Raw genomic sequence first — 13,427 nt, 5'->3', positions numbered from 1 at the left:
CCTTTTTAAAAGGATGTTCTTTTGCCTCTCATACTGCGTCTTGATGTAACCCTTGAAATCTTACCCAGTAAGATATAGTCAGAAATTAGGGGTTAATTTCAAAAATTGTTTAAATATACAGCTTAATTAATCTTGAATGAAAATATTTTTAAAAATCATATAATTATGGGGTCCCTGGGTGGCTCAGTCGTTAAGTGTCTGCCTTCGGCTCAGGTCATGATCCCAGGGTCCTGGGATCGAGCCCTTCATCGGGCTCCCTGCTCAGCGGGGAGTCTGCTTCTCCCTCTCCCACTGCCCCCTGCTTGTGTTCCCTCTCTGGCTGTGTCTCTCTCTGTCAAATAAATAAATAAATAAATAAATAAATAAATAATCATATAATTAGAGAAGTACATTAGGTCTGAAGGAAGCACAAGGGAGGCTTCTGTAGTCTTGGGAATGTTCTGAATGCTGGCTATATCATATTTTTAGCATTTGAAAATTCCTCAAGCTATACACTTAGAAAAAACATTTTTGTGTTTGTATATTACACTACAATGGGATGATTTCTTAAAGTATCAGTGTTTTTCCTATAACATTCTACATTTTTATTATTCAAGTAGTTCAGATGTGATGAAAATTGACTACAATTGTGTATTTTACTATTTTCTAATGTCATTTTTTAAACTTTTAATCTCATGAGTACAGATTTTACTCTAACTGCTTTAAATTTGAATAGTGCAGGAAGTGTATTCAGACTGACATTTATTTGACATTTGTTTGGCTCTAGTTTAGTTGCTGATATTTTTTCCTTGACTCATGTTGAACTGAGCAAGCAAGAAATAATTTTTAGCAAGAAATAGTTTTTAAGGAAGAAAGAACTAAATCCTGCCTTTGGGAAAGAAAACAATACTTACATTGAGAGATTTAGCGACTCTTTCTTCCTATGAGGAAAATACAACTTCTGCCAAATTTGGCTTTTTACGATGGCACAGCAGTCTGCCAGGCAAGCAGGACCCCAGGTGGGGAGCAAAGAGGGACAAATGCCGCAGTCCCCGTCCAGGAACTGTTGTGGAAAAAGATGAAATTGAGCTGTGTGGAAGGGACGACAACCAACAGTTTCTTACGCGCTTATGTACATTATCTCAGTAACAATCACAACAAGCCAGTGTATATCTGAAAATCACAAACGAAGACACAGAGGCCCAGAAAAGTCAAGAAACTTGGCTAAATCTACAACTAAGTGACAGGATTGGGAATTCACTCAGGTTTGTTAGACTCAACAGACCTGTTTTCACTCTTGTCTCACAAAGGGCACAGTCCTAAGCTCCTTACATATACTCTTCAATTCTCTTTTTTTTTTCCTGCCAAGTTTATTGTATATGTCTCCTTCCTTATCTAACGTGTTCATCACTTCTAGAACCTAGTACACATGTCCCTGGCACACAGCGAGTAATCTGAATAGTGGGAGAAGTGGGTTGGATGGGTAGATGTATGGATGTGAGTAAAATGGTTGTCTCCTTTTACTGAACTCAACCACAAATCAGATGGTGGTTTTAGCTGATTCTTTTTTTAACATGCTTAAACTCAGGTTTCATAGGCTTAGCTCAGGGGATGCCATAACAGTCTGTACCTTGGTAAAACCCTGTTTGCCCATTAAATCCACATTTGAAAACATTTTGTTTCAGTTATCTCAAAAAAATTATCAGGGATTTTTTTTTGGTTAACTTTATTAATGAAAGTTTATGGTTTTCTTTATAGATTCAGCACATGTACCGCTGTGCTCGAGTCCAGGGCCTGGATACCAGCGAGGGGCTACTTCTTTTTGGTAAAGAGCATTTTTATGTGATTGATGGATTTACAATGACAGCAACCAGGGAAATAAGAGATATTGAAACCTTACCTCCAAAGTAAGTAAATAAACGAAGAGATGAAAAGTACAGCTATCTTGAGAATAGCTGTCTATTTACAGAGTTCTGTTTTAATCCGAAAATCGTGTTTGAAGTAATGTTATCTTTCAGTTTGTGTGTCATTAAATATTCACAAGGGTAATATGTTACTTCAAGGTAAGAAAACATTTGCCTTATTTATCAAAATGAAAATTAAATAAAATTTATTGTTATGCATTAGTAGCATCACACACCAAGTTCCTTATATTATAATCTGTGTATTTATAAACTTATTCAGAATTTGCAAATTGTTGTTTTTAAATTTTAGTACAGACACAGTTGTAGAGAAAATGCAGGTCACGACACAGTCCTCTAACAAATGTTCATGTCTTCTGGGTGCCCTCGAAACAGCGTGACTAAAGCACAGGCAGGAACTGAGTTTTATCTTCCTTTTCTTCTGCCAGTCCTTTGATGGGATGATAGTGGGGAACAGAAACCCAGAACATAGACAAAGCCAGAAGGAAGACAGAAAGCTTGAGGCTTAGGAAGTCAACATGCTCTTCTCTCTCTAACATTTTGAACACCTAACACTGTCGAATTAAGACACGGTCTCTGCGGTCCATTCCTAGGAGAGGTTTCAAATACTTCCTGTCAGCAACAGTCGGGGCCACATTATGATGTCCATGGGCCCCTTGCTCCATATAAAAATATTAAAAATTATATTTTGTGATTGTGTTGCTTTAAAGATGAATATATTCATATTATACATTAAACCATTTTCTTCCAAAAAGTTCAATTTTTTTCTTCTGATTTAAAAAAAAATTAAAACATTTTCTCAGGCCCCTAAAAGCACTGTACCTGCTGTGCCTGGTAGATAAGTTGGCCCTGATAGTGGGATATTTTAAATTATATTCATCAAACAGGGTTCTTTGTTTACTGAGTAGCTGATACATTTTTCTATTAAACACATTTTTTTTTAGAACTCAGTATTTTGTTATATTGTACCCTGCTCCTGTTCATATGTTGAAAATAACACCCTTTGTTGAACAATGAATTTATCTCTTGCTGTGTTTTTGTTTATCTTTTTTTCTCTTGGCTGCCTATAGTATGCATGAGCCAATTATCCCTAGAGGAGCCAGGCAAGGCCCCAGTCAACTCAAGAGAACATGCAGCATTTTTGCATATGAAGATATCAAGGAAGTACATAAAAGGAGGTATCTCCTGCAGGTGAGTTGATTTAGTAGTACTAAACACTTTGTCATCTTCCTTTTTTCAGAGGATATATTATTTTAAAACTTATACTTGCCACTTCATAGGATCCACACTGTCCCTTACAGTATTTCCTTAGATGATTTTATGATAGGCAAACTCATGTCACATGGGTGCACAACTCTGTATAATACATCTCTTTTTTTTTTAAGCACAACCTAAAACTTGGGTAATATCTTTATTGTCCATCTTTCCCTATAGCATCCAGATCAACATAATTGTCTTTTAACATAAAAATTGCATCTTCACTATAATTTTCCAATTATCGTTTTATAATTATCTTGCCATTATTCTGTTAAAGATTTTAGAAACAAAACTTAAGAGCACATTGGCTCTGTTTATTTTGTAATTTAATCTGCTGGGAATTCATGACTCTAAAAATGTTCTTTAAAAAGTTAACTTCCTCAACATTATAGATACTCATAGTGGAAAAGTTAATATATAACCTTGTTTGTGTTTTTCTTAATGTTTTTCTCTTTGATCATTTCAGCCTATTGCTGTGGAGGTTTTCTCTGGAGATGGACGGAATTATCTCCTTGCTTTTCAGAAAGGAATTAGAAATAAAGTCTATCAAAGGTATTGTTTATTAGGAGTACTTGATAATGCTATCATGGGAGGGGGTGGAAGTGAAACTAGTACCAGATAAGCTAGTTTTTTAAAAGTCTAGGATTTGAGATCAATGAATTAACTTCTTTGAAGAAAATGTTGGTTTCATTTTTGCCAACCTCTTGAAACGTGATTCTTCTAATTAGCTTTTAAAGTGATGCTATTCTGTTGTGAAATACCATTTATCTTTCTGGTCACTATAGTAGATGTCATCAGAAGCTACTTTTACCATTGAGTCCTGTGTCTTTAAATGTAAAAGAATGAGGAAACTGTAGCTTAAAAAAATAATACTTCAGGATCAAAATAGGCTTCTTTCCTATTTACCAAAAAAGAAGACAGTGCCATTCTTTGCATCGCATACATTGCATTGAATGCAGATGAATATTTAGCTGTTAATCACTCTTAGAAATTACATGAGACCTTCTCTGGCCTTGGAAGAGAGGTTGATATCTTCATCCTCAAAAAAGTAGCATAGCCAAATAAAGCAGTTAATCTAACCTAATCATATTGTACTTTTGGTAAGCTATATTTAAAATTTGCCTTGTAAAAGAAAAAGCAGTATGTATCATGGTGCTCGAAAATATTTCTTTTGAATGTATGAATAATGAGACTTTTATGAACAGATCACAGATATGAGACACCTTCTCTTATTCTTTGAAGGGTGGTATAGATCCTAGCAAGCCCTCTACTAAGGGAAGTTTTATATTTCACGTTACTTCTGTGAGGAATGTCTGATGCCAAGCAACGTTGCTTATCATTGCGGTACAGTAATATTACCTGTGAGCACAAGGGGATGAGGGGGTTCTTCAGACAAGGTGCCTGGGGATGGTGATTGGTAATCCAGAACTCCTTTCACATGTGGGAAGAGCTGATAAAGTGACTGAAATTTTAGTTATCTGTCTTACTCCTAAAGGCGATGTTGTTTTCAACACGAGGAAACTATTTGCTCTTCATAATTAGCAGCTGTTACAAGGAGATGAGTTTGTCTTTCTCTGAGAAATGTCTGTGTATGTGCCAAGTTCAAGGTCCACGTCTATTCTGAGAATTTTCCTGTAACTCTCTTCCACATTTAAAATATTTATGTTGACATTGTGAGCAACTCTGAAAGAGATGTAGAAGTGTCACATAAAGTTACTTACCTTGGATGTATCTTCATTAGTTTAGTGTTGTCCCTGTTCTGTCATTGTTTAGCTATCATTGTTACATGCTGTCATGTGAATATTTGGCTGTTAATCACTCTTCAGGACTTCATTAAGTTGACTCAGTTTCTGTGCATCAGTGTTGCAGGGCTTTTTCTTCCAGTAATATGACAGCATATTTGAAATCCAGAATGATAGATTTTGCCGTGGCCCTTCATACTTGGCTTTGGAAGCCATCATCTGACCCTTTTTTATAACAGAGTATTCCAATTATTGTGTATTCCTTTTGCCTGCTGTTTACTGGATAGTGGAGGGGTAAATGCAATAGTCGAGTTCTGAATGAATCATCCTTTCTGAGGCTCCCATTAGGTCCTGACTTTGACTTCATTTCCAGTTTTATGCCGTTTTTAAATTTTGCAGGTTTTTGGCTGTCGTGCCATCTCTTACTGACAGTTCAGAGTCAGTGTCTGGGCAACGACCGAACACAAGTGTGGAGCAAGGGTAGGTTGTTTGCTTCTTGCATCATAGTTTAATAGTGAAATTAGGATGGTTTGCATCTGCACAGTATCATTTAATATTTTTAATGAGTGTTTTCCCCTCCTAGTGGTTGCACAAAATGTTTCAAATACTGAAAACTTAAAAGGAAAAAGACACGGTATGCATGACACTCCTGTCAGATCAGCACTCACAGTTTGGTGGATTTTCTGAAGTTTTTCAAGCAGCATATAGTCCCATTTGCATCATTGAGTTCATACTCTAAACACAGATTTTTATTCTTCTATGCAGTGTTGTATGTAACTGTTTCCCCCTGCATTTAAAAAATTCTTCAGATGGGCGTCTGGGTGGCTCAGTCGTTAAGTGTCAGCCTTCGGCTCAGGATATGGTCCCAGGGCCCTGCGATTGAGCCCCGCATCGGGCTCCCTGCTCGGCGGGAAGCTTGCTTCTCCCTCTCCCACTCCCCCTGCTTGTGTTCCTGCTCTTGCTCTCTCTCTCCCTGTCAAATAAGTAAATAAAATCTTCAAAAAAAAAAAAAAATTCTTCAGAAATATTACTTTTACTTACTACCTATTCATGGTATGTATAAAGCATTCTCTTATTTTTGGATACTTCACATTTGTCAGGTTTCCTTGTTCTAATTACACAAGTGTGATTGCTCATTATTTTTTTAGGGTAAAATCTCCTTAGTGAAAAAAAGATATGAATTTTAAGGCTTTTGATAAACAAAACCAACTTGATTTCCATAAAAATTATACGTATCTATATTCCACCACTAGTGGATAAGTTTACTTATCTCAGTAGATGCTTGTCCGCTTTTTCTATTTATCTTTTCATTTTTACTGATTTTATGAGATGCTGTCTCAATTTTTAAATGTGCATTTCTTTTAGCAATCTTGAGCACTGTATATGTTTGTTAGCCACTTAAAATCCTCATTTGTGAATTATCCATAACTTCACCTATTTTTTTCCTGAGTTCTTTTTTGGTGGTGGTGGTGATGGTGGTTTGACTTTCTTTTTTAATTGAAATGTAACTGACATATAATTATAGTAGTTTCAGGTATACAACGTAATGATATGATATTTGTGTAATTGAGAAATGATCACCACAATAAGTCTACTTGACATCTCCTCTGAGTTCTTACTATCAATTTGTATGGGAGGTTTTATAATAATGTATTACTACTCCTTTGCTTGTTATATTTGTTGCAAATTGCCCAGTTTTCTCTTAATTTTTTTTTAAGATTTCATTTATTTATTTAACAGAGAGAGACACAGTGAGAGAGGGAACACAAGCAGGGGGAGTGGGAAAGAGAGAAGCAGGCAGGGAGCCCGATGCGGGGCTCAATCCCAGGACCCTGAGATCATGACCTGAACTGAAGGCAGATGCTTAACAACTGAGCCAACCAGACGCCCCTTAATTTTGTTTTTAACATTTAAATTTAAACTTTTGTTTTTATGTGCTCAAACCTAGCAGTGGTTCCTTTATGCTCATTTCACCTGCATTTAATCTTAGAAAGTCCTTCTGGATGATACAGCCATTTCAAGAATCCATTTATAGTCACTCAGGAACTGGTAGCCATTTATAATTCATTGGAAATGAAGCAATGCTTTTGGGCTACAAATGATTGCAACATGCAAGAAAGTCACTTAAAACTTCACTAGGGATTCTGTCATTTGTAAATAAAATTTGATTCTAGTCTGTGCATCTAACTATACTAAATGTGTGTATTTCTCTTTTAAATTGTTGCTTTACTTTTTTTTTTAGCTGAGGTTTAGCAAATACAAATGCTAAATATGTGCTTTTGTTAACTTCAGAACATGTTCTGCTCCTAATCATTTGTGTTGTTGTTAAGATAAATAACAGGAAATAAAAGGTCCCCTTACAGCACATTGAGCCTTTTTTTTCTACTTGTAATTAAGTTTGCCAGTATTTTCACCTGCTTAAATAATCTTCAACTTTTTATTTCATCGTTCTTGCTACTTTCTGTGCTGAGTTGGCAATTCTTTACTTAAAGATCTGTTAAAAGCTCGAAGGCAAGAAGCAGAAATTCATTTCCACTTAATCTTTTCAGTTGTTCCCTTTCTTATAAAGTTGAGGAGTCGACATAGCTCTTTTTATAGGGAGAGTTCCTGTACATTCAGTTTGCGTGATGGGAAGAACTTACCTAGAAATGGAAAGTGTTACCTGTACTATTGAGCCAGAAATGTTTAAGAACTAAGGTTTACAGATCTGTTGATTTCCTTTCAGACAGTAAAATACATAGTTCAGTGCTTTCCTGTGGGTTCAGTGACCAAGTCACAATCTTCAAATCATTAATTACTAATACTATAAAGCAGTTAAAGCTAAAGGAGGGTTTGATAGCATTCTAGGAACATCTAATATCTGAAAAAGTTCATAATTTCAAATGACCTGAACAGCAATGACTTTCCTCTCATAAAATATTCATACTTTTATTCGCTCTCCAACATCTCTTTTAGGAAATGTGCTATGTATACTATTTCAGTTATTCCAATTTAATGTCTTTGAATTTGTTTCTGTATAGATCATTGTAAAAGGTAGACAGTTGGACTAGATCATTGTTTTTCAAACTCTTGCTATAACCCATAGTAAAAAATAGACTTTATAGTGCATCCCAGGACCCACAAACTGAGTTACAAATACTAACACAGAAGTGACTGAGAATACTTTCCCTTACTGTACGTGATGCCTTTCAGTGTTCTCTGTTTTCTTCAGTTTAGTTCCATGTCATTTCATATTTCAAAATGTTGATTACACTAAACTGACTTCGTGACCCATTTATAATAGGTCTTCCATAGTTTGAAAAATTCCTGGACCAGATGATTTAAATTTTCAACTTGATTATTACTCAGATTTAAAATTATATCACCTAAAATTTAATTATTTCTTGTTTTTAGATCTGGGTTGCTTAGCACTTTGGTTGGAGAGAAGTCTGTGACTCAAAGATGGGAGGTAGGCTTAATGAACATATAAGCTTCATTCATAATTTGTAGTTAAATGGTATAAGTCATACAGTTAAAAGCACTCCAACAATCCATAAAATACATACATTAAAAAAAACTTTGTTTTTTGTTCTTTTTGGGAAAAACAAGTGTTTTATTGTTATGAAATCTGCAAGAAAGAAACTTTTACGTCATTTTGCATTTAAAAAATTTTTAAAGTGAACACAATAGAAATAATGGTCCTGAAATGAATCTTTATCTTTTCCAAGAGAGGTGAAATCAGCAACTTCCAGTATTTGATGCACTTGAACACTTTGGCTGGCAGATCGTATAATGATCTCATGCAGTATCCTGTCTTCCCCTGGATCCTTGCAGATTACGACTCAGAGGTAAATCTCAAATCATTTTGTGTAAGTGGAACACATTTGCAAAAGTAATTAAGAGGTACTTAACTTGCTCCAATGTTTAACTTGCTTTATAATTTATAATTTAATTGATAATATAATTTATAATTTTTATAATTTCAAGTCCTCAACCGGCACTTATTACAAGAAGATGAGAAGAGTTTTAGCTTGGACTTGTACAAAGTTTAAGTCATTGACCAATTTTTTAGCTATTTATTCATAATATCTATTTGGTTTTCTTAAGTACTAGTTAATTTGTATCCCCTGCTGGGTGTCGCCTCTATCCTCTGCACTGCAGCCAGTTTCAGAAACACTAACATAATTGAGTCATCACTGTTTAAAATTATTCAGTGAATGGTCATCACAATTTGGAGAGAATTTAGAAACCTCAGCACAGTACCCTTCACAAAGTAGCTCCTACATGTATATCCCTTGAGCGCAAAGACAATCCCATATCTCTAAATTCCCAAACAATAGAATGGTGCTTGGTACTTAGCATACAATTTAATTTTTGTTGAATTAACCAAAAAAGTATTAATGAGGGATTTTGTATATAGATTTTGAGCAGACAAATGTACTGACTTGACTTATATTCATGGATGTGGATTCCTTTAAAGTACAAGTTTGGCTGTCGTGATGCCCTTTAAAAGGACACATTAAATATCCCCCTGGTACATATTTCAGATTTTTACTTTGAAAACCCCAGGTGGTAAATTTGGTTCTCTTTTAATTAATTAAATTTGGTTCTCTATATGAATTAGGTCAGTTAGAAATGAACTTTTAAAATAATCCGTGGTAGATAGACTGAAAGATTCCATCTCACTTGGAAGTCACGTGGTCTGGTATGATGTCTTTCAGAGGTGAATGAGTTACCAAGTGCTCTAGTTCATTTCACTTCCTGATCACCTCTCAGAAGAGAACACTCAGAAGTGAAGTTGGGGTGAAATGGGGGAGGAGAGGAAGAGAAAAAGAAAGGAGATTTGGTGCTCCAGTTACGTGGGTGATGGAGGATAAAGATGAATTCCAGGCTTTTGTGTCGAGTCCCCTGCTGTGTCCTCGCCAAGACAGGGAAGGATTTTCTCTTATTCCTCATCTCCAGCCTGGATCCTGAGTGTCTTCTGTGAATACTTAATTCAACCAAACTGGTTGTCTTCAGACTGAACCAGTTAACAAACTGCCATGTCCCTATCTGTAAAATATGGATAACCAGTAGGTACATAGCATTGTTGTGGAGCCCTGTTCTGCCAGTGTGACAGACATTTATAAATAATCATCTGCTATAACCACTGTACCTATGTTGGCGAGAATGAGAGGTGTATAGTAATTTGGAATTGGATTTCATTTTGTATTTTAGGAGGTAGATCTTACTAATCCCAAGACATTTAGAAACCTGGCTAAGCCAATGGGAGCACAGACAGATGAACGATTAGCTCAATATAAGAAGCGGTATAAAGACTGGGAAGATCCTAATGGTAAGTAACTTGTCTTGTCATTGGACTTCGTACTCAGTTTCAAACATAAGCCATTATTTTAGTGGTCTGACATCCCTGTATCTTTCCCCAAATTGCTTATGTATTATTACATCTGTATAAGTTATATATTCACACATATATACAGCTATCAGATTTTGCATGCCAACTGATGGCCATGCTTAGAAGGCATGTTTTAGATGGCTTATCAGGTACTGGCAGAAAACTAAGTGTCTGTTTTGTGTAGGTCAGAAATTTCCCATTAGATAACCTGCCTTTGTCTCTAATCATATTTAAGCCAGGAACTACGGTTTCCTTAATTAAACTTTTTATTTTATTGAGGCACTTTTTGGAATCCTTTTGCTTTAAAAATAATAATAGTATAATAATAGATAACCTAAAACTACACTTATTCTTTATTATGTTTAATGTTTTGTTTTAAAAGACTTATTTGGGAGAGAACACGTGTGCATGCATGCACATGCGTGTGCGAGCTGGGGAGAGGCAGAGAAGGGGAGAGAATCTTAAATAGACTCTGCACTGAACACAGAGCCCGATGTAGGGCTCAATCTCCCAACTATGAGATCACAACCTGAGCCGAAACCAAGAGTCGGGTGCTTAACCAACTTCACCACCTAGGTGCCCCTGTTATGTTTAATGTTTATCATGTGTTGCCCCCCACCTCAGCAAATGGGTGAAACAAAGGAAAAAAAAAAAAAAAGAAAAACTGAGCCTAAGCCCAACAGTATTCCCTGTGTGGACCCTTCTTTTCCTGCCAAGGAGAGTATGTAATAACTATTGCATAATATTCATAGACAATAGTTTATAGAAATAGATCATTGCAAAGCCAGAACCTCATAAAAAGGAGCTGCAAGTCAATATCCTGCTTTAGTGGAAGGTGGTTTGCTATTAAGGCTTATCTATTACAGTAAACCTCAAACCATGGATTGCTAGATGGGCTAAGTTTGTGGGGAAAGGCACTGAGTTATACTCAGTGTGGATTACTGCCAGATATGTAAGTGAGGGGTAGTGGTGCCATAATGTTCTCATGCTACAAACACCAATACCGGTTGTGTTTAGTGTTACAGTTATCACGTGTGTTAGCATTTTCAAGCCTATTAGTACCAGTTTTATTTTTCACATTTACTCTTTTGTTTTCAATTATGCTTTAATTTTTTTGAACAGGAGAAACTCCAGCCTACCATTATGGGACCCACTATTCATCTGCAATGATTGTGGCTTCGTACCTAGTAAGGATGGAGCCTTTCACACAGATATTCTTAAGGCTGCAGGTAAAATTCTGAATTTAGTATTTTTCTATTTTATTCATTCTTTCTATTTAAAATTGTTGCTCTTTAAAAAAAAAAAAAATGATGTTATCTTGCCTTACAAGAAGCCCTGGGAAGTTTTAGTCACAAAAAATAGTCAAACATAATTCAAGTGGAATTTCACTGGATCAAAATTGATGAGTAAACTAGAATTTGTTTATACTAAACAAGAGCCAGGGTCCTTTAGTCAAAGAAGCAAGTACCATGTGCTTTCCAACCAGGTATATATGGAATTCAGCCTTAACTAAGGTTTAAATTAGCAACAAATATTTTAAAAAGAGTGATACAGTCTAGCTCATTTGCTATCTTCTTCATTATAATTGCTTTTCTCCACATTCTCTTTCATTTATTCAGCAAATATTTACGGAATACCTATTATGTACCAGGCACTGTTCTAAGTACATGGAAGATATCCATGAATAAAGACAAAAGTCCTGCTTTGTAGCGCTTATATATCTTAGTTGAGGGAAACAGACAAGAATAATAAATAATACATCTTAAAGTGTTTTAGAATATAATACATGCTGTCAGAAAGTAGAGCTCAGGGAAGGGAGGCTGGGACGTGCAGGGGAGTGGGAGGTAGAGGAGGGTGCAGTACAGTTTCACTTAGAGTGGAAAAGGTGGCATGTGAGCAAAAACTTGAAGGAAGTGAGGCAGTTACTCATGCGGATAATCTGGAGAAAGTGTGTTCCAGGCAGAGGGAACAGTCCATGCGAAGGCCCCAAGTCAAGCATGTGCCCGAGATGTTTTAGGAAGAGTAAGGAGGCCACTGTGTCTGGAGCAGAGTAAGTGGAGGGGAACTTCACAGAGGATGACATCAAAGAGGTAACGGGCCAGATTGTGGCAGGTTTAGCGGGGCCATTGTATGGACTTCGGCATCTTCCTGCAGGGAGCTTCAGCATAAAAACAGATATACTGTGTCCACTGAAAACACAGCAATAGGGAGTTTGACTGAGGAAGGTGTGTTATATCCTTGAGGCTGTGTAAGAAATCCCTTTTCTATTTGAATTCATTACATCTGTAACTTTTTGATCACTTTCTTAGTTTTTCACCTAATTCTTAGCAGTGTGAGAACTTGAATGTCATGTTAATTTATAAAATCAGTCAAGCATATATATAACTTGAATATTTCCAACTGTAGATGGCAACATTAGAATTATGGTTTTTTGTTTGTTTTAGGCGAGCATCATGAGACTATGGAAGAATTCATATTTCCTTATATTCTTGTCCTCTCGCTAAAAACCAGTTTTTTAATGACTTTTAAAAGTCTTTGTATTTGGATTTCACTTTGATTACAAAATACATGCATTAAGCGCTCTTTGTCAGAAATACCCCCAAAAGAATTTTCTTTTTGTGATTATTTAAGATTTTGTGTGTTTGACGTAGGATGGTGGGAAATGGAATTGTCACCAAATGTATGTATTTGGGTTTTTCGAGCCTGTGAGCTTGACAGAAGCCGTGAGGTGGGGATGGCGCTCTAACAGGGCGGTGCCTTCTCCTTCTGCCCACAGGGAGGCCACTTCGACCTGGCTGACCGGATGTTCCACAGTGTACGTGAGGCCTGGTATTCAGCATCAAAGCACAACATGGCAGATGTAAAAGAACTTATCCCCGAATTTTTTTACTTACCAGAATTCCTGTTCAATTCCAACAACTTTGATCTAGGTATGTACAGCTGTGGCGCTGTCTTAGGAACATTAACCTGGAAAGGACCAATAGAAATGTCACTTTCCTGAATATTGTCTGCAGTACATACTGACAAGGAAAGACTTCATTGTGGTTTGAGCAGCTGTTATTTACTATAATTGGGTGTGTGGGAGTAAATATAAAAAAAAAAATAGATTTATGCCCCAAATAGCTGTTTCAAATGTGGAGTCTTGGAAAAATT

General features: G+C 36.2%; 1 protein-coding gene across 5 annotated transcripts in view; it reads left to right on the top strand.

Moving 5' to 3' along the window:
• The window catches only part of WDFY3 (WD repeat and FYVE domain containing 3), a 266,868-nt gene that overhangs the window by 226,573 nt on the left and 26,868 nt on the right, over window positions 1-13,427 (top strand). For 4 of the 5 annotated variants that reach the window (XM_027599904.2, XM_027599903.2, XM_027599900.2 and 1 more), the window contains 9 exons: window positions 1,738-1,886; window positions 2,972-3,092; window positions 3,625-3,710; window positions 5,300-5,380; window positions 8,294-8,348; window positions 8,608-8,727; window positions 10,097-10,214; window positions 11,397-11,503; window positions 13,051-13,204. In XM_027599904.2, coding sequence (XP_027455705.1) covers window positions 1,738-1,886; window positions 2,972-3,092; window positions 3,625-3,710; window positions 5,300-5,380; window positions 8,294-8,348; window positions 8,608-8,727; window positions 10,097-10,214; window positions 11,397-11,503; window positions 13,051-13,204 — 991 coding nt within the window. The remainder of the gene's footprint in view (window positions 1-1,737; window positions 1,887-2,971; window positions 3,093-3,624; window positions 3,711-5,299; window positions 5,381-8,293; window positions 8,349-8,607; window positions 8,728-10,096; window positions 10,215-11,396; window positions 11,504-13,050; window positions 13,205-13,427) is intronic. The other variant, XM_027599902.2, reaches the window with a different exon arrangement.

This window comes from Zalophus californianus, chromosome 2, assembly GCF_009762305.2.
Source record: "Zalophus californianus isolate mZalCal1 chromosome 2, mZalCal1.pri.v2, whole genome shotgun sequence".
Taxonomy (NCBI): domain Eukaryota; kingdom Metazoa; phylum Chordata; class Mammalia; order Carnivora; family Otariidae; genus Zalophus; species Zalophus californianus.
This window is presented reverse-complemented; position numbering and strand designations above follow the sequence as displayed.